At 42.7% G+C, this 22,731-nt stretch overlaps 1 protein-coding gene across 1 annotated transcript; it reads left to right on the top strand.

Moving 5' to 3' along the window:
- Nucleotides 1–737: 737 nt before the first annotated feature.
- Nucleotides 738–21,695, top strand: LOC123458855 (3-hydroxybutyrate dehydrogenase type 2). The gene is made up of 10 exons (XM_045144675.1): nt 738–890; nt 2,790–2,880; nt 3,986–4,064; nt 5,560–5,656; nt 7,149–7,257; nt 13,607–13,667; nt 14,464–14,577; nt 16,835–16,893; nt 17,521–17,613; nt 21,426–21,695. The coding sequence occupies exons 2-10, from the start codon at nt 2,809–2,811 to the stop codon at nt 21,477–21,479; spliced, it is 738 nt and encodes a 245-aa protein (XP_045000610.1). The 5' UTR covers nt 738–890; nt 2,790–2,808; the 3' UTR covers nt 21,480–21,695.
- Nucleotides 21,696–22,731: the final 1,036 nt, after the last annotated feature.

The following is a 22,731-nucleotide window of genomic DNA, read 5'->3' on the forward strand; positions in this document are numbered from 1 at the left end:
GTGAGGCTCAGGGACTCTAGTGAACTGCCTGGGGTGTGGTTACTTGCCTGAACTCTTTCTGACAGCACACTCTTCTGCAGAAGTAAACTAAGTAGCATTTAACTTCTGGGACCCTCCTGTCTCTATCTCCCCTGGGCAGGGTTTAAGGCCTATGTCACCATGCCCAGCTTCTTATGTGACTGCTGGGACTCAAAACTCAGCCCTTTCACTAGTGGGGCCAGCACTTTAACCACTGGGTCATCTCCTCAGTCTCACATATTTTTACTGCTCCAGATAAGTGCATACTAACAAAAACTAGATAGAGATTTTTAAAAAGCTAGAGATTTAAGAAGCTAAAGAAAAAAGGATTCATTCAACTCAAATAATCGGTAATGTGGCCTGGAGAGACGGCTCAGCGGTCAAGGCATTTGCCTGCAAGGCCAAAGGTTGGATCCCCCAGGATCCACTTAAGCCAGATGCACAAGGTGGTGCATACATGTAGAGTTTGTTTGTTGTGGCTGGAGGCCATGGTGCACCCTCCCCCTTTCTCCCTCTCTCCCTCCCTCCCTTCCTCCCTCCCTCCCTCCCTCCCTCCCTGCCTCCCCTCCCTCCCCACCCCGCCCTCTTTCTCTCTTTCTCATTAGTAAATAAATAATAAAATCTGTAACGTGACTTTCCAAAGTTCACCTGCTTAGAGTTAACAGTTCCACGTATCTTCCACTAGATGGAAGCACATAGTCATATAAGGTATATATTTGTTGCAACTCCTTCTAAACAGTAACTGCACTGGCTAGTGCGCCACAAAGAATTGGAACTACATATCCCAGCAAGCATTCCTGAGCATGTGATTCAGCTCTGCACAAACTTCTCAGCTGCTGGAGCGGAGGACTGCATCAACTCACTACACTAAAGTAAGATTTTCTAATAGCTTTAAAACAAAACTTTGGGGGAAATGGCACGTTTAACTTTTAGATGTTATTTATTTTGTACATGCCTATTTCAAGATGAATGTTAGAAGTTAGAAGGATAAAGATTTTAAAAGGACAGAATTTGCCAGATCTTTTCAAAATAGCCAAAAAAGACAGCTTTCACATTATCGATCCTAAGTAAACTTGTTTGTCTGGTTTATGAAGATAGAAGGAATTCCTGAATATGCTCTGAGTCCCCACTAATCAAAAGTTAATGATGATCTTCTCAATAGAGTGAGAAAGCCAAAGTACTCAAGTTTCATGTTGGATTTGCTAACAATGAGCTTATCCTATGATTTCTGGCCGAATTTGCTCTCTTTTTCCAAAAGAAATCCATTTTAGTAATAACGCAGTCTTATCTATTGTTAGGGTTCCAGTCCTAGCATCACCAATGGCCATGCTGGGAAGTAAGTTTTGTGCAAGAAGAAAAGGAAAAGACATTGTATCAGAGTAGGTGAGGCATGGGTGGAGGGGGAAAGTTTCTGTCCCCTAACATTTGTGAACATACCTGGAGCACAGCCAGAAGTTACTTGTTATAAAATGACTGTGCTGGGCTGGTTCTCCAAAAATTAACCTCCAAGATGGACTTACCCAGACATGCATCTTGTTAGAGGAAATGAGGAAGGAGTTAGGTAAGACTGGGAGAACTTTCTACCATAGTGCCAGAGAGGGAGGGAACAAAGCAGGTGGTGTGGATGAGCCCTGACCACTGTGCCACCGTGATGGCCTTCAGCAAGGTGGTAGATGGGGTGGGAGATGTGGAGAAGGAGATCCGGGCATCAGGGAAATCAGGGCTGCCTTCATGTGGAGAATGGCCTCTGGTGAGGGGACCTCATGACCACTTCTCTCCCATAGTCCCTGGTATACAAAGCTCGGGTTCCTGGCCCAGCCCTGGAGACTTAGAAGCCTACTGGAGATAGGAGAACCAGGAGGTCTTTTCTTCACCCTGTAATTGGAAGGCAAATGTGTAATCCTCAATTTACCAGACCTTGTACCAACCCAGGAATATTTCTAATTTGTGAATTTGAAAAAATTAACTGTCTTCTCATGAATCCCCCAATGCCAGCTGCCTACAAGCACTTGAACTTATATAGCTTAGACCAAACTGTAGAGGATTGGAAAAAAAGAGTACATGGGTAAAACATCAAAGAATAAATTAAGAAAATAAAACAAAGCTTAGCTGGCTCAAGTGAAAAGTTCCAAAGACAGGAGGAAATGTGAGTGCTCAAGGCTTCCTGAGCTTTATCAGGCCAGCAGCTGAGCAGAGGAATGTGAAGGTTATTTTGACCAGTTTCATTCAACACCCACCAAGTGCAGTTCTCCCTCCTGCTTTTCACTGATGGCTAGACAAACTGCTCCAATGCTCTCCTTTCTCATCACCTCTGCTTCCTTGCACACATGTGGTCAGTGAAACAAAGGTGGGCATCCATGAGGACTTCCTAACTGCAGAAAAGACAAGGCCTCTGAAAGCCATTGGCTTGTTCTTCTCCCTTTCTTCCCCCTTGTAAATTAGGGTACAGAAAACAGATTAGGTTCAGCAATGGATGTATGTCAACAAAGAGCTGCTTGAGGATAGGTGGTCTTCACAGAAACAATGAGAAAACCTCGACGTTCAGGGCATACATAGGGTTTTGGTCAGGATCCAAAGAAGAGATAGAAAAGGGAAGAAGGGAAAGTTACGCCTTTCGAGTCGGACCTGAGAAAAGCAGGTACGCATGGCTGGGGAGGCTTGCAGCAGCTGTGCTCACATGCGTCACGGAGCACACCGAAGACTTATTCCGGGTGTTTCTGCCTGCATGACGCCTTTGCTGCAGTGAAAGCATTATCTGCTCGTGTCGCTAGGTTCCACTGCAGGCTCCTAATGGGACGACTTGAAGGGAAAGTCATTGTCCTGACAGCCGCTGCCCAGGGGATCGGCCGGGCTTCTGCCCTAGTGAGTTGATACTGTTTTTGTTTACGTTCTCACTTTTACTAAGTACTGAGTTGTATGGACCAATGCCATGGTTATTTGATTCTTCTGTACTATTTTCTTTTTCTTTGCCCAGTTCTTTTCAGTTTTCTTCTCTCTGGTGGGGGAGGGGCTGGGTATTGAACCCCAGGCCGAGCAGGTTAAGTATAAACTCTTGCCATTGAGCTGCATTCCTGGCCAGTTTCCATTTTCTAACTTTTATGCTTCTGGTGTCTTAAGTTAGAAGAAAAATTAAAGTCCATGGAGCAGTGGGGCAAAGGGAAGTGGGAAAGGGTGGAGCTCAGAAAAAAATCCCTAATCCTGACACGGATGAAGGAATGAGTATGCTCTGCTTGTTACGTGATATCTCTGATAATCTTTGACTTGGAAATTTTCTGCAGGTGACCCACAGGGGTACATAGCTTCCAGAACTCCAGAGTTATAAAACTCCCATCCAAATACCACAGGGGTGGGGGAAGGAGGCAACACTGCTTAGCATCGGGATCAAATGAAATCCGGCACATCCACAACCCAGGACCATGTGGCCATAGCCCAGACATGACACCCTAAGGTCCATTTTAATGTTTCACCTCAACTTCTGTACCGCCTTCCCCCAGCTAGTAATGCACTGGAAGTATAGTGCTGGGTGTGGGTTGACATTATGCATGGACTCCTATACTCCTGGGAGGGAAAATCATTTGTGCTTCTCTCATTCAGAGTTTAGTCATCACTCGGAAATGGCATAAAGGCTCTTGTCACAGTAATAACATTATAAACAAAAGTAGAAGAAAAAAAAGAAAAAAAGTTAAAAATTTAAAAAAAAGTAGAGCTTAAAAACTCCACTATTTTGTTTGATAATAAAGAGACAAAAATGACAAGCATAGTGTATATCATGTTGGACCAATAAATGAAAATGAATAAATAATAATTACAACAAGGAGAAGGGGAAGATGAGACCAGACTTACATTCCACATATTTTCTGTGAAAAACAACAAAAATATGATAAGCATAAAAAAGAACAAATGACTTCTCTTTACAGAGCGATTCAGTCAAGTAAACATGGATTGACTCATACTTTGTGTCCACCAGGCTTTTGCAAGAGAAGGTGCTAAGGTCATAGCCACGGATATCAATGAGTCTAAACTTCAAGACCTGGAAGAGTACCCAGGTGAGCTACTCAGCAGCTGGGCCATGGCACTCAGTCAGCCAGGTATTAGAGAACAAGGGTACTCACATGTTGGAAGAAAACTCTATGTCTCAGCCTGACTCTTTGATACCATGTCTCTAGTCTGTGAACCAACAAACAAGATCTGAGTCCTTAAGGAGAAATCTGAAGGTGTATACTTAAGATGTTATATCATGCATCATGTTAAGGGCTTTAGTTCCCAGTTACACAATCATGTATGAAAATTAACAGTTAGGGTTAACCATTAATGGTAATGTTTCACTTGTGCTTCCGCCCAATAGTAACATGGTAAGATCCTCACATAATTGCAAATTCAGGTTTGAAAAAAGTAGAAAATAATTTAATAATAAACATATTAAGAGAATGTTTTACTCTCCTTCTGAAGACAAAGTTCTACCATATAGGCCAGTCTGGCCTTTAACTTGCAATCTCCCTGCCTTAGCCTCCTGAGTGCTGAGATGTTACTGGTCACATGCATACATCTTCACATTCACCTCCATCTTTTGTTGGTGTTATTGTTGGGTGTTTTTGTTTGTTTGTTTTTTTGGTTTTTTAAAAAATTATTTATTTTTTTTATTTATTTGAGAGTGACAGGAAGAGAGAGAGAGAATGGGCACACCAGGGCCTCCAGCCACTGCAAAAACCCTACATGCATGCAACCCCTTGTGTATCTGGCTTACGTGGGGCCTGGGGAATCAAGCCTTGAACCAGGGTCCTTAGGCTATATCGGCAAGTGTTTAACCACTAAGCCATCTCTCCAGCCCCTGTTTCTTTTAGTGTTTTGAAGTAGGGTCTTGCTCTAGCTCAGGCTGACCTGGAATTCACTATGCAGTCTCAAGGTGGCCAAGAACTCACAGTGGTCCTCCTACCTCTGCCTCCCAAATGCTAGGATCAAAGGTGTGCACCACCATACCTGGCAGAAAGAAAGAGAGAGAGAATGGGTGTGGAGGAGTCTCTAGTCGCTGCAAACAAGATCCAGATGCATGTGCCACTTTGTGTATCTGGTTCTGTGTAGGTACTGAGAAATCAAACTAGAGCCAATTAGGTTTTGCAAGTAAGTGCCTTAACCACTGAACCATCTCTCCAGCCCTGTTGTTATTTTTCCTTTTGCCTTTACCAGGATACAATTGACAACTAAAAACTAAGCACACTAAAGGGGTAGAAAATGATGGGGTGGGGTTTTGTTGTTCTGAGACAGGGACTCACTAGTTGGTCCAGGCTGACCTATAATTGACTACATCGTGGCTGGACTACATTCCCCACACCACAAAACAGAAAAACCATCGAGACTATACATTTTTTCACAGATAAGGCTTCTGAAAGCCATTGGATTGTTCTTCCCCCTTTCTTCCCCCTTGTAAGTTAGGGTACAGAAAAGAGATTAGGTTCAGCAATGGATGTATGTCAGGAAGCAGCTGCTTGAGGATGCTTGAGGTAAATAGTTTTATAGCTAAATGCCTTTTACTTTATTCTTCAGGTATTCAAACACGAGTCCTTGATGTCACAAAGAAAAAACAAATTGATCAGTTTGCCAATGAAGTTGAGAGAGTCGATGTTCTCTTTAACGTTGCTGGGTAATTTAAACCACTTAATTTCACTTTCAGAAAGTTTTTTTTATGACTTTATTAGGTGCATAGTGGTAATATGAAAACATGGTTGACTATGGGCCATGAAATTCCTTGGGAAGTCTGGCCACATTTCAGAAAGCATTTGCATTATAAGTAAGATACAGCAAGTGAAATAAAATTGGTGCCTCATGGGGACTTGTGGCCTGAAAGACAGTTAAAGTCTATGCAAGACACTTGATACTGATGCAAAGTGTGTCTCAGCTCTATGTCTTAGACTATAGAAGTTTAAGTAAAGCAGTGGATCCTGGTTATCTATTTTATAATTAGTCTGCTTATCCTTCTATATCTTGAGATACAGCAAATTTGCAGGTGGCTTTTCAGCATCTGGTCAATGTTGAACTGTTGCTGCAGGAAGCTGACAGAGTAGCTAAACTGGAAGCCCTGCTGTCAATGGAAACCACATGCTCTATAGTTAACATGTAATCATGGACCAGAGGACCAAATCAGTAAGGATGCCGGTGTTAAAAGCTTCCTTGGGGGAAGTTAGGCTTACAAAGGAGAGGGGGTTATTTTAAGGACTTTCTCTTGTTCTGTTTTCACAACTAGCAGCAACAGAACCAATGTTATTTTGCTATCCTGAGAAATTAAAAGACTTGTTTTCCTTCAAATGTTGACTTCCCTGAAGAATGTTATACCTCTGCCACCTGAGGGCACTGCTGCTCTGGAAATGGGAGTCGAACAGGACAGACTTCCTGTTCTGTTCATCTCTTGCTTGCTATATACATACATATATATGTACATACATACGTACGTATGTACATACATACATGCATACATACATGACACAGAGAGAGAAAAAATTGCCCCAGGGCCTCAGCCACTAAAATCAAACCCCAGACACTTGCACCACCCACTGGGCATGTGCAACCTTGTGCTTACCTCACCTTTATGCATCTGGCTTATGTGGGATCTGGAGAGTTGGACATGAATCCTTAGGTTTCACAGGTAAGTGCCTTAAATGCTAAGCCATCCCTCCAGTCCTCTTGTTTGCTTTTTAATGGCAATGGTGTTTCCAAATGGATGTGGTATAAATTTTTCATGTTCAGCAACCCCTGATCCTTGCCTTCTCTTAAAGAATGGTATTTTCACTTAACAAATGCTCAGGCTTATGTTGTTGGTGTTATTCATAGTATGTGTTGAATGGTACTAGTGTGAATTGTTTAATGCTGTGATAAGGTGAAGGGATGATGGTTAAAGTCAGTAAAGGACAGTAAAAATGATCATTATCTAGAATACAGAAGTTTCCAATCACAAGTGTGCATGTGTGTGTGCGTGTGTTCTTGTTGTTGCTGCTACTGCTGCTATTGTGTTGTTTGTTCATCTGGTGCTAAAGATTGAGTCCTTGAGCCTCAAACATGCTAAGGAAATACTTCACCACAGAGCCCAATTTATAGCCCTTTAACAGTGTATTTTCCCCTCTGTTTAATTACTTCTTCAGTTTTGTGCACCATGGAACCATTCTAGACTGTGAAGAAAAAGACTGGGACTTCTCAATGAATCTTAATGTCCGCAGCATGTACCTGATGATCAAGGCATTTCTTCCCAAAGTAAGAGGACTGCCACGATAAGAAATGAGCGAAGTCTCCTCCTGGGATTCAGGACGGAAACACAAATGTACTAGAGTGATGATAGATAACAGAATGGCAAATATTCTCTGGATATTTCATATAAATTGATTCATTTAACTTTCCAGATCTTACATTCAAGAAGTATATTTTAGACACATTCTGCTCACCAGACTCCATTCTACACAAAGGAACTGCAGTAACAAACTTAAGTTCTTCACAAGATAGTTCCCATTATTAATTAATGAGACAGGTTGACAAGTAATCCAAATGACATATAAAATGTGGAGTATTTGTAAGTTCCATGAAGTCAAAGGAGCTAGGATACCAGTGAGAGCCTCCAGTACATCACTGACAAGGTGGGATGCTCAGAGCCATGGAAATGAAGGGAGGGAGTGAATGTCATAAGTATCTGGGGAGAGGTCTCCAGACAGAAGAGCCAGCAAGAAGGCATGCAGGACCTGAAGGATCATGTGAAGCATGTGGTATTTTATCATATCCACTGACTATAGAGAAGGTGAAACTTGAGGAGATAGGGAATTTGCTTTGAGTTACATGACCAGCAAATGATTGGGGGCAAAATATGAAGCCTGGTAGCTCATCCCTTCACAATTCCAGCTTCTGGTGCACACTGTCAAGGTGCATGAGCCCCAGTGCTATTCTCCACTCTGGAGTCTCCTGCTTCTATTTTGAATTGAGCCACAAGGGATTGGGGAGGAGAGAGTGAGTGGAGTCTTGTTGTAGTTACCTTCTTATGGCTGGGACACAGCACCTGACCAAAAGTAGTTGATGGTAGGAAAGATTTTAGTCTGGTTGTTTACAATCTTAATGGGAAAGCTTCATGATGGCAGGGGAAAGCAAGGCATGAGCGGATGGGCATCTCCTTTGCCACAGCAGGTAGAAACAGCAGCAGGAGAGTGAACAGAGCTCTAGCAAGGGGGAGCTGGCTATAACACCCCTAAGCCCACCACAACAACACACCTTCAGCAAAGCTCCACCTCCCAAATTATGACCAGTTGGGGACCAAGCATTAAACACATAGGTTTATGGAGGACATCTGATTCAAACCACCATGGGCCTCTAAGTTCAGTCTCCCCTGAATTCTCTAGTCTTCACCCACCTCATCAGGATTTTAAGTTTCACTTTCAAGCAACACTGACACATCTCTGAGTACAAAGTACTGTTCTGGGTGCTCTGTGTGGTGTCAATGTGGGATGTGCACAGCCCTGGCTTTGAATGAGCACCTGAACCAGTAGCAGACAATGTGGAAGATACTGAGCCTGAGCCAGTCCGGCTCCAGGTTGTCAGATAATGGGTGAAATATACAGGAGCCACGTTCCCTTTGCCTCAGCTGCACTGGATGATTGACCAAAGGTCCTGACTGGCTGCTGCCCAACCCATGGCAGGCACACAGCTTTGCTAATGGAAAGATGTGGCTGCCAGTTTGCTCTGGATAGTCAAACAAATGTTAAGAAAAATCTATGTGAACACTGACAGGAAAGCTAGTTACTGACTTGGTAATAACAGATTTTTGAAGTCCTTATTTGGTGCCTAAAAGGACATTGGGTAGGCTCACAAAATATTGAATAAGCCAGTGTGTGACACACACTTTTAATCCCAGCACTGAGGAGGCTGAGTTAAGAGGATTGTTCTTAGGTTGAGGCCAGCCTCGGCTACAGTGAAACCATGCATACATACATATATTATATCCTTTAAAATATGTTCCCTTCTTGCCTACTTAAAGTTTATGAGAATCTGTGCTTTTTAGGATTTCAAAGTAGATTTGAAGACAAAAAAAAGGTCACTCAGGGAGAGAAAAGTAGGTCTCAGAGGGCAAGACATGAGCACAACTCATTTTCCAATCCAGCCTTCTATAAGCTTGAAGTCCTGCAAAAGCAGTGGCTCGGAGAGACATTAGGAGCACAGCTGAGTAGGACTGAAACCTGTCATCCACGTTAACTTTTAAAATATACTGATGCCACCTCATAAATTAGTGAGTTTGCCAAGAATAATGCATCCTAACAATGACCTAGGTGAGGCAGTAACTCACTCTTTTTTTTTAACAGAAAAATATATTGGCTGGGTTATGGAATCAGAGGGATTCCTTGTCACTTGCTTGAACTGACTGAGCCAGGTGCACTGCACACATCAGTAATATTTGCATTCTGGAGGCTGAGGCAGGGGGACTAGAATTTTGAGACCAGTCCAGGCTGTGCAAGATCTAGTCATGTGGGGGAAATGACCCTGAGAAGCTTGACTCTTGGTCTCACACACTGATGTCAGAAGTCCCTGGGCACACTCTGACCTCCTAGGCTTTGTGCTGTAGAAGATGCACTTGTGTCCTGCCAGTGTCTGCCTGTCACCCACACTGCACGTCGTTTCCAGTCCTAACTAAGATTTTCTCTTTCACTAAATCTGACACATAAACACCAGAGTAGAAGTTTCCAGAGATAGTCAGGATTTGGAACCCACATATATATAAAAGTTACTTGGTCAGCACATGGTGATACCTGTGGACAACATCTGTTCATGGAAAGATGTACAACAAACCATCATAGATGGGAGGATCAGTCAAGAGGCAAGACCAGGATGAAGGTTCTATTAGGAGAGGTAAACATGGGCTCAAGGTCCAGTATAAGAGAACAGCCACTAAGGCACAGGCTTGGTGACATCTTTGTTCTTTGGGTTTGTTCATTTCTTTGGGGTTTTTTTCTCTTTGTTTTATTTCAAGGGAGTCACTAGCACATAGAGTTAGCCAGCCAAGATTTATTGAATGAATAAATCAATCAAAGTTGTCAGTCCAGATGGGGGTCAGCTCTGAACTCAAAGACTTAAGTGGCCAAGACTTGCCAATGATAGGAGCTGAGGTCTTTCCAATGGGGACAGAAGGACTGGGTCTGAGAAGACTAACTTGATACAGACAAAAGGACCCTTCAGAGGGCTCTGTAGGCTGCACTGGAGTTTCTTGGAGGTGAATCATGCTTCACTTTCCATACCCATAAGAGTGCTGTCACATGGGGAGCTGGGTGATTGAATTATGTCATAGCAGCAGGAACTGAGCTGGCATTGGGGCCATCAGGATGGAGACAAGGACAAGAACTGCAGATGAACCTGGGTGGAATGGACAGTACAAGTGTTAAGGGCATCATGAGCATCTCCAATGTGACTGATTTCTAAGGGTTTTGTCCAGGGAATTACTTCATTTCAAAAGACCAGGAACTGAGCCAATCTTTACTTGTTAAAATGAACTGTTCATATTCTCTGTGTATTAAAAGCAGGGGCCTAGGGAGATGGTGCATGGATAAGTTGCTTGCTGCTCAAGCCTGAGGACCCAAATTTGATCCTCAGACATCATGTACAAAGCATGAAGCTGCATCTGGGCTTCTGTATTCATAGCATGCTGAGGTGATGGTAAGATGACAGGTGGAAACAGGAGCCTGTCATGGAAGCTCTTGGTGGTAGGCACAGCAAAGAACCATGGAGAAAGATCCAGATATGGAAGCCCTGCCTCAGATGAGGTGGAAAGGTGAGGACCGACCCAGATATTGTCCTCTGACCTCCACACGTATACTGTGCGTGCACTCACACACACACATGAAGATGCACACACCAAAGGTAGGGCATGTCAGTTAAAATGGACAAGAAAGAACAATTTTAAGACTTGGTTTTCACCATAATTATATCCTACAAACATTCCAGGTCTTTTGATGAAAAAGGACCCTGTTTGGTTACAATTTCCAATATCAGGTAGAAAGCACACTGAAGTTCATTGCTGCATTTCCTGTGCTGTGTTCCTTGACCTGGCCTGATCACCCCTGCCTCTCCTTGCATCCTGTTAGTCCTTGCCGTGCAAAGCCTTGGAGTTACTTTACATGACTTAACCCTGGGTACAACTAGCTAGGAATATTAAAATAGAACGTAAGAAAAATACCATACAGAAGTATATCATCATGTCCTCCTCAGCCCTGTGTCCATCTGTCACCACACATCTCCTCTCCTCCAGTTCTGTTCCTGAATGCTGGTGTGTGCTCCCAAGAGGACAGATCCTTTCCAGCACCTGTAGAGATCGTTCATTGCATGGAGACATCATTTAATTTTCAGTGTGACACAAGTTGGGTCTCACGTTCTTGACTTTGTGACCTGCATTCCCCAGAAGTTATTTGAATACTTTGTCTCTCTTGTGTCCTCCACCACCTTGGCCTTGTTTCCTGGCAGTCTGCCTCATCAGTGACTTCACAGAAAATTTGGTACACAATAATTGGGAATTCCACTAACTTCCTGCTTCTCTCCCAGAATAATCATGGATACCTATGCCCTTGCCTGTCTGCTGTCTTAAAAACATACATTGGAGTTGTGGCTAATAAAGCAGAATTAATTTTAAAACATTTTTTATTTATTTATTTGAGAGAGAAAGCAAAAGAGAGAATGGGCTTACCAGGGCCTCCAGCCACTGCAAACAAATCCCAGACTAATGCATCTGACTTATGTGGGTCCTGGGGAATTGAACCTAGATCCTTTAGCTTTGCAGGCAAGTGCCTAAGCCACTAAGCCATCTCTCTAGCCCATGTTTTTAAAACATTTTAAAATTTGTAGCAACTTTGTTCATTATACATTTCTTTAGATCTAGGACAGGGTGTAGCATCTGCAGTTTGGGGTAGCATCCGGAGAACCTTACTCAACCAAATATGTTGACTGCCTACAGGGTGCACTATAAGGAAGACAAAGACCTCTTTTGATAATGTCACATCTTAGGAAATTCTCAAAGAGGCATCTTAGGAATCACAGTCCCAAGTGGGTGGCACCTGCTTTCACGGGGATAGCCCTTTACCAAGGCCTGCCCATCCCACTTCAGCACTCCCACTCTGTACTAAGTAATTTTGCAGCTCTGCTTTACCGTGCTGTCCCAAGTCCCTGCACATGCTTCCACTGCTTTCTGCATGGCTCCGGAGTCATCCTGATAACCCCCAAATCTGGATGTGCCACCCTACTTCCGCTGTAAGCCCTTCAGTATTACTGCACTGCTTCCAAGGTCAGCATGGGCTCCTCTCTGCAGCCTTGCTCCTCCCTGGGCCTGCATTCAACCAGCCCCATCACTCCTCCCCTGTCCCTCTTTTGAGCCTTTATACCTGTGGTAGCCTCCCCATGGAGCACCTCCGCTTTTGTCTGTTTTTTTTCTGACTCACCATCTAGTTTTCAAAATTCAGTGCTGATCCCTCCTCCTCAGGAGTTCCTCTCTGAATGCCCTGAGCCCAGAGCAGCCTCCTACCCTCTTCTGTCACCACTGAGGCTAATTATGTCAGCCTCTTCAGTTAGGCTGGCTGCCCACCATGGGAGGAACCATGCCCATTTATCTTTGAACCCCTGTGTAATACCTGAGCAGAGTAGATATTTGCTAAATACATGCTGAATAGAGTAAAAGTCTGACAATTATCAGGAATGCTTTATTCATATTTTAACTCAGAATTCATTCTTGGTCTTGCTGCTAATGCTCTGGTACCACAATAAGGTAGTAGCATCTCTCAGAAATGTCAATAAGTGTTTACCAGTTCCCATCAAAGCATGTGCTAAGTGTTTCAGATTTACTTGTAAAAGTGTTTCATAGTTGGGCAGGAGATATGGCTTAGTGGTTAAGCACTTGCCTGTGAAGCCTAAGGACCCTGGTTTGAGGGTGGATTCACCAGGATCCATGTTAGTGAGACCCACAAGGGGGTGCACGCATCTGGTGTTTGTTTGCAGTGGCTGGAGGCCCTGACACACCCATTTTCTCTCTCTCTCTCTGCCTCTTTCTCTCTCTGTCCGTTGCTCTCAAATAAGTAAATAAAAATAAATTTTAAAAAATGTTTCAGTTTCATAGATCTTAAGGTTAAGTTGAGCTGACAGAGTACTAAATGCTGCAATCTTAGTTCTCTTAGGCTATAGTAGAAATATTTTGAGTTCTAGGCCAGTTCAGGCTACAATATGAGACGATGCCTCAAAAACAAAAGAAGGGCTGGAGAGATGGCTTAGCAGTGAAAACACTTGGCTGCAAAGCCAAAGGACCCAGGTTTGACTCCCCATAACCCACATAAAGCCAAATGCACAAGGTGACACATGTGTCTTGAGTTGGTTGGCAGTGGCTGGAGGTTATGATGCACCTATTCTCTGTCTGTCTGTCTCTGTCTCTCTCTCTCTCATAAATAAATAAATATAATTCAAAAACTACAAAGGGAAGGAAGGAGGGAAGGAAGCAGGAAAATGAAAAACATCAAATTGGTTACATTAAAAAAAAGTGGATTTTTTAACAGTAGTGATTTTGGCCTGCAGAGTAGAGCTCCTTGTTTTGTCTTGGCAGATGCTTGCTCAGAAATCTGGCAACATTATCAACATGTCCTCCGTGGCCTCCAGCATCAAAGGTAGGGATGCCTTTCTCTAGGGTTTGTAATGCCCTCACACATAAACATTTCTCAGCTTAGGCTTTGGAAATAAGTATAGAGGAAGTCATAAAACCTGTATATAATTTCAAAATTCCTTTTCATTTTTAGTTATTTTACAATAACTATTATTGTCTTTTTAAAATATTTTTAATTTATTTGCAAAGAGAAAGAGAGAACTGAGTGTGCCAGGGCATCCAGCCACTGCAAACAAACTCCAGATGCATGTGCCAAGTTTGTGTATCTGGCTTTACATGGGTACTGGGGTCACTGGGCTTTGCAGACAAGCCCACTAACCACTGACCCATCTCTGTAGCCCCCATTATAACCCACAACCCCATGGTGAATACCAGCAATCCCACTAAGGAGGGTACTCCATGGAATGGGGGTGGGGGGTGGGAAATGATGGTACAAACACATGGTGTGTTGCCCATGCAGTCCTGAACTCACTATGTAGACCAGGTTGGCCTTAAAACTCATGTCAGCCTGCCTGCATCAGCCTCCCATATTCTGGGATTATAGACATGAGTCTCATGTGTATCACTGGGACCAGAGTGAGGAGAGGCAGAGCAAGGGGATGCTGGGGGAAGGAGAGAGAGAGAGACAAGGCTGGGAACAGCTTTTGTAGATGATTGAAAATGTGTTCTTTTGTAAGAGCCAGGTCTGCACTGGGAAGACCCGATTGGTTTGTCGATTTGAAGGGCAGGCTCCAGGGCCAGCCCACCTGGGCATACTGCCTATACTTCCTCCAAATATTGACCTTGGCCTTCTCCCCCAGGAGTGGAGAATAGATGTGTGTACAGTGCCACCAAGGCAGCTGTGATAGGCCTCACAAAGTCCGTGGCTGCAGACTTCATCCAGCAGGGAATCAGGTGCAACTGTGTGTGCCCAGGTGAGTCGGGAGAACACAGCCTTTGGGACATCCTATCTCCAGGTGAGCAACATCTCATATGCTGGTTCACCATGTGCCAGCTGAGGAAATGTGTGGCCTTGCTAAGGTACCGGCCCAGCTGTATGCTGGGAAGGAGATCCCATGCCTCCTGGTAGGAGCAGCATATGTGACGGAGTTAACATCCCTGTCCCACCCCACCCCACAGCACCCCTTAGAATCAAGTGGCAGAGGCTGCCAGAATCTGGTGTTGTGGAAGCACACCAGGGGCACTTGGCAGTACAGAGATGCAAAGCGGACCATCATTGGTTTATTTATTTGCAAGCAGAAAGAGAGAAAATGGGTGTACCAGGGCTTCTAGCCACTGCAAATGAACTCCAGACGCATAAGCCACCTGCATCTAGCTTACTTGGGTACTGGAAAATCAAACCTGGGTCCTTAGGCTTTGTAGGCAAGCACCTTAACCACTACGCCATTTCTCCAGCCCTATGGAGAAGTATTTTTAAATTACTCATGGACCATTTCCACACTTAAAGAGCATGGCAAGCTTTGGAGAATGAGTTGATGCTTCTCCAGATGTAAACCACTGACTGGCCAGGCGTGGTGGCACATGCCTTTAATCCCAGCACTCAGGAGGCAGAGGTAGGAGGATCACTGTAAGTGCAAGGCCACCCTGAGAATAAAGTGAATTCCAGGCCAGCCTGGGCTAGAATAAGATCCTACCTCAAAAAAAAAAAAAGGAAACATCTCCAGAGCTGGAGAGATGGCGTGGTAGTTAAGGCGCTTTGTGTGTAAAGCCTAAGGACCCAGTTACAACTCCCCAGATCCTATGTAAGCCAGAGACACATGGTGGTGCGTGCATCTGGAGGATGTTTGCAGTGGTTAGAGACTCTAACACGCCCATCCTATTTCTCTCTCCCTCCTCCTCAGTGTAAAAATAAATAAAATTTAAAAAGCAAACATCTCCAGAGCATAGATTAAATCTTGGGCATTCTCGGGAGTGTGGTCTAGCTGAGGTGTGACTATAAAGTTGTTTCTTCTAACTTCAGAAAAATCAAATGGTTCCCTAGAGTACCATCCATTCTGTAAAAAAGGTTCTCTAAGAGAATTTAAAGATCAAACTAAGAAAAAAGTCTAGAGACGTGTCAACTAAGTGAGATTTTACAGTTTTTAATCATTATTTTTCTTTTTAAAAGAAAAATGAATTATATATTTTTTATTTATTTGTGTGTGTGGTATGGGGCAGACATGCCATTGTGCTGCTGTAGAGGCCAGAGAAGCCCTTTGGGTTTTCTGTGATCCACCTTCTTTGAGAAGGGTCTCTTGCCACTGTAAGTAAACTGCCGGGCTGCAGACATAAGGATGAGATGTCCCTTAAGCTTTGGATTCTCCTGGCTCCACCTCCCATTGGGTTCATAGGTGCATAGGTTCACACTTTGCATCCAGCTTTATATGGGTAGTAAGGATTTGAACTCAGGTCAGCAGGCTTTGAAAACTAGTGCCTTTAACCTCTGAACCACCTCTCTAGTCTCTCCCCCCACCCAATTATATTTTTATGAGAAACTTAAAACAGTAGTTAAAAACAGGAATTTGAGGGCTGGAGCAGAATGGCTTTGAGATCATTGAGGCAAACTGGTAGAGTGCTTATGGGCCATGTGGGGATTACTGAAATAATTCATATAAAAGTATTAAAGGGCTGGAGAGATGGCTTAGCAGTTAAGGCACTTACCTGCAAAGCCAAAGGACCCAGTTTTCATTGTCCAGGACCTATGTAAGCCAGTTGTACAAGGGGGCACATGCATGTAGAATTTGTTCACAATGGCTAGAGACCCTGGTATGCCCATTTTCTCTCTCCCCCACCCCAATAAATATATATGCCTCTTTCTTTCCCCCCTCCCTCCTGCAATTAAATAAATAGAATATTTTTAAAGTAAATGAAGGTATTTAATATCAAGAAAGCATCATGTAAATATAATGTGACTAAAATATATGTCATTGACGGTGCTAGGTCATTCATTCAGAGTCCTTGTCTAGTATCACAAAAAATCATGGTGTGTGTTTTTAAAATTCATAGTAATGTTTGTTATTAAAGATGTTATAATCCTAATAAATAAGTGGTCAGGCAAGTGGAGGAAATGGAACATTTTTAAGTGAAAAGGCAAGGATTTGGCTGATTGTTGTATCATATAGGAAAGAAAGTTTCGAGTTTAATTTCTTTCTCAATTTAAGAAACCATGCTGAATGTGCCTCTTTGGTTTAGGAACGGTTGATACCCCCTCTCTGCAAGAAAGAATTCAAGCCAGAGAAAACCCTGAAGAGGTATATCTAGTACTTTGAATGTGTTCAAACATTTTGGCCCATGAAATGTTTTCTTCCTTGCATGAGATAGATTCACAGGGACACAAAGTCCAGTGGAGGTTGTCAGGGCCTGGGGGAAGGATGGAAAGATATGGCTTAGTAGATTTGCAGTTTTGTGAGGTGAAACCAGGTCTATGGAGAGTGGGTGACAGCAGCACATAAGGTGAGTGGGCTTACTGCTCTGGAACTGTGCACGAGAAGTGGCTACACGATAAATTTTATCTTTTTTGTGAATACCACATTTGTTTTTGGGCTAGGGTCTCAATATATAGCTTACGTAGGCCTTGAACTTGAATCCTCCTTCTTCAACCTCCCAAGAATTGGGATTACCAGCATGCACCATCATTGATCATACCTGTTTTAGGAAACAACACTTGATTAGTTGTTCGTCGCCATTATCCTTCTCAACTGTCCCAGTATGTACAGAGTTTAGTGTGTCATGAACAATTTGAATGCCGGGGTGAAAATGTCATGGTAACCTCAGTAATCCCTCTGTAGATTCCTTTTGCTTTTAACCCCGTAAGGAGTTATAGGGGAGCCCCTATGCCAACCCATATTACTCACATCTGCAATGGCCTCTCATCACAGGCGCTGAGTTCTTTCCTAAAGAGACAGAAAACAGGAAGATTTGCGACCGCTGAAGAAGTAGCCCTGCTCTGCGTGTTCTTGGCCTCTGATGAAGTAAGCACTCTTCTTCCCAGAACTCATCATTCTCAACCACAGGCTACTATTTGCTCTTTAAGACAATGACATTTTAGAGAGTCTGTGGCATATGTTGCTAACATGCTTCACTTCCAAGGTAGGAATAAGTTTTGATTTAATTTTCTCAAAGAAAAGCCACTTTTATGTGAAACCAACTTTTCCTCATTCACATTTATATGTCTCGAAGCATATCACAAATGAAATGAAGGGTGGGGAAAAATTAAAAGTGCTCCATTTTCTCAGAAATTTACTTTCTTAAGTTACAATTGGTAAACAACCAATTACACACTAGTCAAACAAAGAAATCTTTGGGGACTGTGAGTCCTTGAAATGAAATAGTAATTGGGTTAGCCAATTTGTGTTCAGGGGGCGCAGACTGGCGTGTGGCAGTTAGTATTACTGGGGACTTGTTTGGGAGATGTCCACTGGCTATTTTTCCTAGTCCTACTTGTCTGACATCTGGGTAAAATTTCCCAACCCTCTCTCTTCCATGTTGCATCTGTCCAGTGATTGTTTCTTCCCTGGTGGCCACTGTATACTTTGTAATGGCATATAGCTGGCAAAGTAAAAGCCATGTTAGAAGATGCAGACAAAAAGCACTTCCTCTTCTGCTCTATATGCTTGCATGTTGTGAGCATAAACAGGTGGAATGGGAGAGGTGGGAGTGGCAAGGATACTTTTGAGTTAGCACTGGCCGCTCTATGGTGACTCAGTGCTGAGCAGATGATTGGTGAATGGCAAATACAAGAGCTGAAATATTCTGGCCCAGCAGTCTCCACTTCTCAGTGGGGCTAGCAGCAGCTGTGAGCAGCTGGGGGAACTGCTATGATTACTAGAGAAATGATGACTAGAACCAGTGTTTTAGTCTGTGATTACTCTAAAGCCAACTCTTTAGGAAGCTCTTTTGAGTTACAAGCTCAGCTGATAACTATAAAGCCCTTGGTTTGTACATATTCTGACATGAAATGTTAAGCAAAAGGACTTCTGGCCATTTAGAGAGGCAAGGCACAGTTCATATATAAAACAGACAGCTGGAAAGTCAGAGAAGTTGGACTTTCTTGGGTAAAGTGACTAATAGCCCCTAGTTATTAGAACCCCAAGTGCTTCTAATTTATATTAACAGTTTTTTTTTATTTTTGTTTTTGCTTTTGTTTGTTGTTGTTCTTTGCTTTGTTTTGTTTTGTTTTTTCTTTTGTTTGTTTTCCATTTAAAGTCTCTTTCTAGCTCTGACTGTCCTGGAATTCACTATGTAGTCTCAGGCTGGCCTCAAACTCACAGCAATCCTGCTACTACTTTTGCTTCCCAAGTGCTGAGATTAAAGGCATGAACCACAATGCTTGCCCAATAATTAATCTTTTTAATTCTTTCCATTTTATATAGATTTGGATAGATGTAAAACTGGTACAAAACATTATTTCATAACTTAATACCTTACAACAATTATTGCTCATATAAATAAAAAAAAATTTAGTGCATTTCCATGTATTGGTCAACTAATATCCACTTTGTTTTTGTTTGTTTGGTCATTGGCATGGTTAGCTTATGACTAAAAAGCTTATATTTAAAAAATTAGGTCTCAGGAGATTTCTTAGTAGTTAAAGGCACTTGCTTGCAAAGCCTACCAGCCCAGGTTCAGTTCCCTGGTTCCCATGTAAAGTCAGGCTCACAGAGTAATATGCATCTAGAGTTCGTTTAGAGCAGCAAGAGGTCTTAGCAATTCCACCTCATATTCTCTCTCTCTCTCTTTTTCTTGCTTTCTCTCTCTCTCTCTCTCTCTCTGCTTACAAAATAAATTAAAGTAGTAAGAGAGATTTTAAAAAAGGATTAGTGGGCTAGAGTTTAGCTAGTTTTGGATGGTTCTGAGTTTCGCAATGAAAATAAGGTATTGGCTGGAGAGATAGCTTAGTGGTTAAGGCCTTAGCCTGCAAAGCCAAAGGATTCTGGTTCAACTCTCCAGGACCCATGTAAGCCAGACACACAAATGGGCGCATGCACATGGAGTTCGTTTGCAGTGACTGGAGGTGCTTGCATGCCCATTCTCTTTTTTTTTTTTTTTTTTAATTTTTATTAACATTTTCCATGGTAATTCCCTCCCTCCCCACCCCCACACTTTCCCATTTGAAATTCCACTCTCCATCATATTACCTCCTCATTACAATCATTGTAATTACATATATACAATATCAACCCATTAAGTATCCTCCTCCTTTCCCTTCTCTACCCTTTATGTCTCCTTTTTACCTTACTGGCCTCTGCTACTAAGTATTTTCCTTCTCACACAGAAGCCCAATCATCTGTAGCTAGGATCCACATATGAGAGAGAACATGTGGTGCTTGGCTTTCTGGGCCTGGGTTACCTCACGTAGTATAATCCTTTCCAGATCCATCCATTTTTCTGCAAATTTCATAACTTCATTTTTCTTTACCGCTGAGTAGAACTCCATTGTATAAATGTGCCACATCTTCATTATCCACTCATCTGTTGAGGGACATCTAGGCTGGTTCCATTTCCCAGCTATTATAAATTGAGCAGCAATAAACATGGTTGAGCATGTACTTCTAAGGAAATGAAATGAGTCCTTTGGATATAAGCCTAGGAGTGCTATAGCTGGGTCATATGGTAGATCAATCTTTAGCTGTTTTAGGAACCTCCACACTGTTTTCCACAATGGCTGGACCAGATTGCATTCCCACCAGCAGTGTAGAAGGGTTCCTTTTTTTCCACATCCCCGCCAACATTTATGATCATTTGTTTTCATGATGGTGGCCAATCTGACAGGAGTGAGATGGAATCTCAATGTAGTTTTAATCTGCATTTCCCTGATGACTAGTGACGTAGAACAATTTTTTAGATGCTTATATGCCATTCGTATTTCTTCCTTTGAGAACTCTCTATTTAGCTCCATAGCCCATTTTTTGATTGGCTTGTTTGATTCCTTATTATTTAACTTTTTGAGTTCTTTGTATATCCTAGATATTAATCCTCTATCAGATATATAGCTGGCAAAGTTTTTTCCCATTTTGTAGGTTGCCTCTTTGCTTTTTTCACTGTGTCCTTTGCAGTGCAAAATCTTTGTAATTTCATGAGGTCCCAGGGATTAATCTGTGGTTTTATTGCCTGAGCAATTGGGGTTGTATTCAGAAAGTCTTTGCCAAGACCAATATGTTGAAGGGTTTCCCCTACTTTTTCCTCTAGCAGTTTCAGAGTTTAAGGTCTGATGTTAAGATCTTTAATCCATTTGGACTTAATTGTTGTGCTTGGCAAAAGAAAAGAATATATTTTCATCCTTCTGCAGATATATATCCAGTTTTCCCAACACCATTTGATGAAGAGGCTGTCTCTTCTCCAATGAGTATTTTTGGCATTTTTATCGAATATCGAATCGCTACTTGGGCTTACATCTGGGTCCTCTATTCCCATTCTCTTTTTCTCTCAAATAAATAAATGAATAAATAAAATATATTTAAAAATAAATTAGAAAGAAAAGAAAAGAAGGAATCATAGCCTACACTTTATATAACCACTCCTTAATTTTGTTATTCTGATCCCAAACACCTGACTTACCCTGTGTTGAATGTAGCATACTGGAGCAATAGCCACAGGCCATTTGCTTCAGATCAACAGGAACACTCAGTAGTTCTAAATCATCCAAACTTTGTTTTGCTCCAAATTCAGTTCATAAGTTGAAGTTCATGTTGGCATGAGAGTCAATGTTTAATCCTCCCAGTCATAGAAAACAGCTTCAATACTGTCCTTGGTTAACTTGGGTCTTCTGCACTTGTCACTGCAGTCAGCCTATGTAACAGGCAACCCTGTCATCATTGACGGAGGCTGGAGCCTGTGACCACCACGGTTGATTCTCCTTGCCGGGAAGGAAGGCAGGCCCTTCTTATGCACAGCGCACCTGTTTCTCAAGAAAACTACCACTGGCCATCTCTCTTCTGAATGATATTAATGAAAAAATGCCCCTTTTAATGATTGTTCCCACAAGTTTGATTCTTTAAGTTTTTCTAATCTCTTTTGAAATGACCATTAATAAATTCAGCTTTTGCAAAATGAACTGCTTCATAAACTTCTTATTGGTATAATAAATTATCATAGCTTGGGACTTAAGGAACAAATATTTGTTAGTCTAAAGTCAAAAAAATGCTAGGTCAAGGTGCTGCAAGGTCTGTGTCCAGTGACAGTCTCAGGCTGAAGGAAGGTGTTGCAGTCAGGTTCGCATTGCTGGTAGAAATCACCCAACCAAGAGCAGCTTGTGGGGAAAAGAGGTTTATTTTGGCTCACAGGCTCAAGGGGAAGCTCCATGATGGCAGGGGAAAATGATAGCATGAGCAGAGAGTGGACATCACCTCCTGACCAGGTGGACAACAGGAACAGGAGAGTGTGCCAAACACTGGCAAGGGGACACCTGCTATAACACCCATAAGCCCGCCCCCAACAACACACTGCCTCTAGGAGGCATTAATTCCCAAATCTCCATCAGCTGGGAACTTAGCATCCAGAACACCTAAGTTTATGGGGGGCCACCTGAATCAAACCACCACAGAAGCCCTTCAGTTTCACTTGGCTCAATAGAATATAATTGATGCTTAAAAGATCCAGAGGAACCACAGACATGCAAAATTATCTGATGGATGCTGGGGTTGGGGCTGGTGGGGGACTGGGGCACACCTTTAATCCCAGCACTGGGAGGCAGAGGTAGGAGGATTGCCGTGAGTTTGAGTCCACCCTGAGACTATATAGTAAATTCCAGGTCAGCCTGAGCTAGAGTGAAACCCTACCTTGGGGGGAAAAAAAAAGTATCTGATGGAGTCCATGCTCTCTTCACAGGAAAAGAAATGCTTATAAAGTTCTGTATACAGGCTGAAGAGATAGATAGCTTAATGGTTAAGGCACCTGCCTGTGAAGCCTAAGGACCCAGGTTCGATTCTCCAGGAAATCAATAATAGGTATCAAAGTGCCTTCTATCCGAGTATGCACAATGAAATGTGAGTGTGCATAAAGAAAATTTCAGGCTGGGGAGATGGCTTAGTGGTTAAAGTGTTTGCCTGCAAAGCCAAAGGATCTGGGTTTGATTCTCCAGGACCCACATA

Source organism: Jaculus jaculus, chromosome 2, assembly GCF_020740685.1.
Source record: "Jaculus jaculus isolate mJacJac1 chromosome 2, mJacJac1.mat.Y.cur, whole genome shotgun sequence".
Taxonomy (NCBI): domain Eukaryota; kingdom Metazoa; phylum Chordata; class Mammalia; order Rodentia; family Dipodidae; genus Jaculus; species Jaculus jaculus.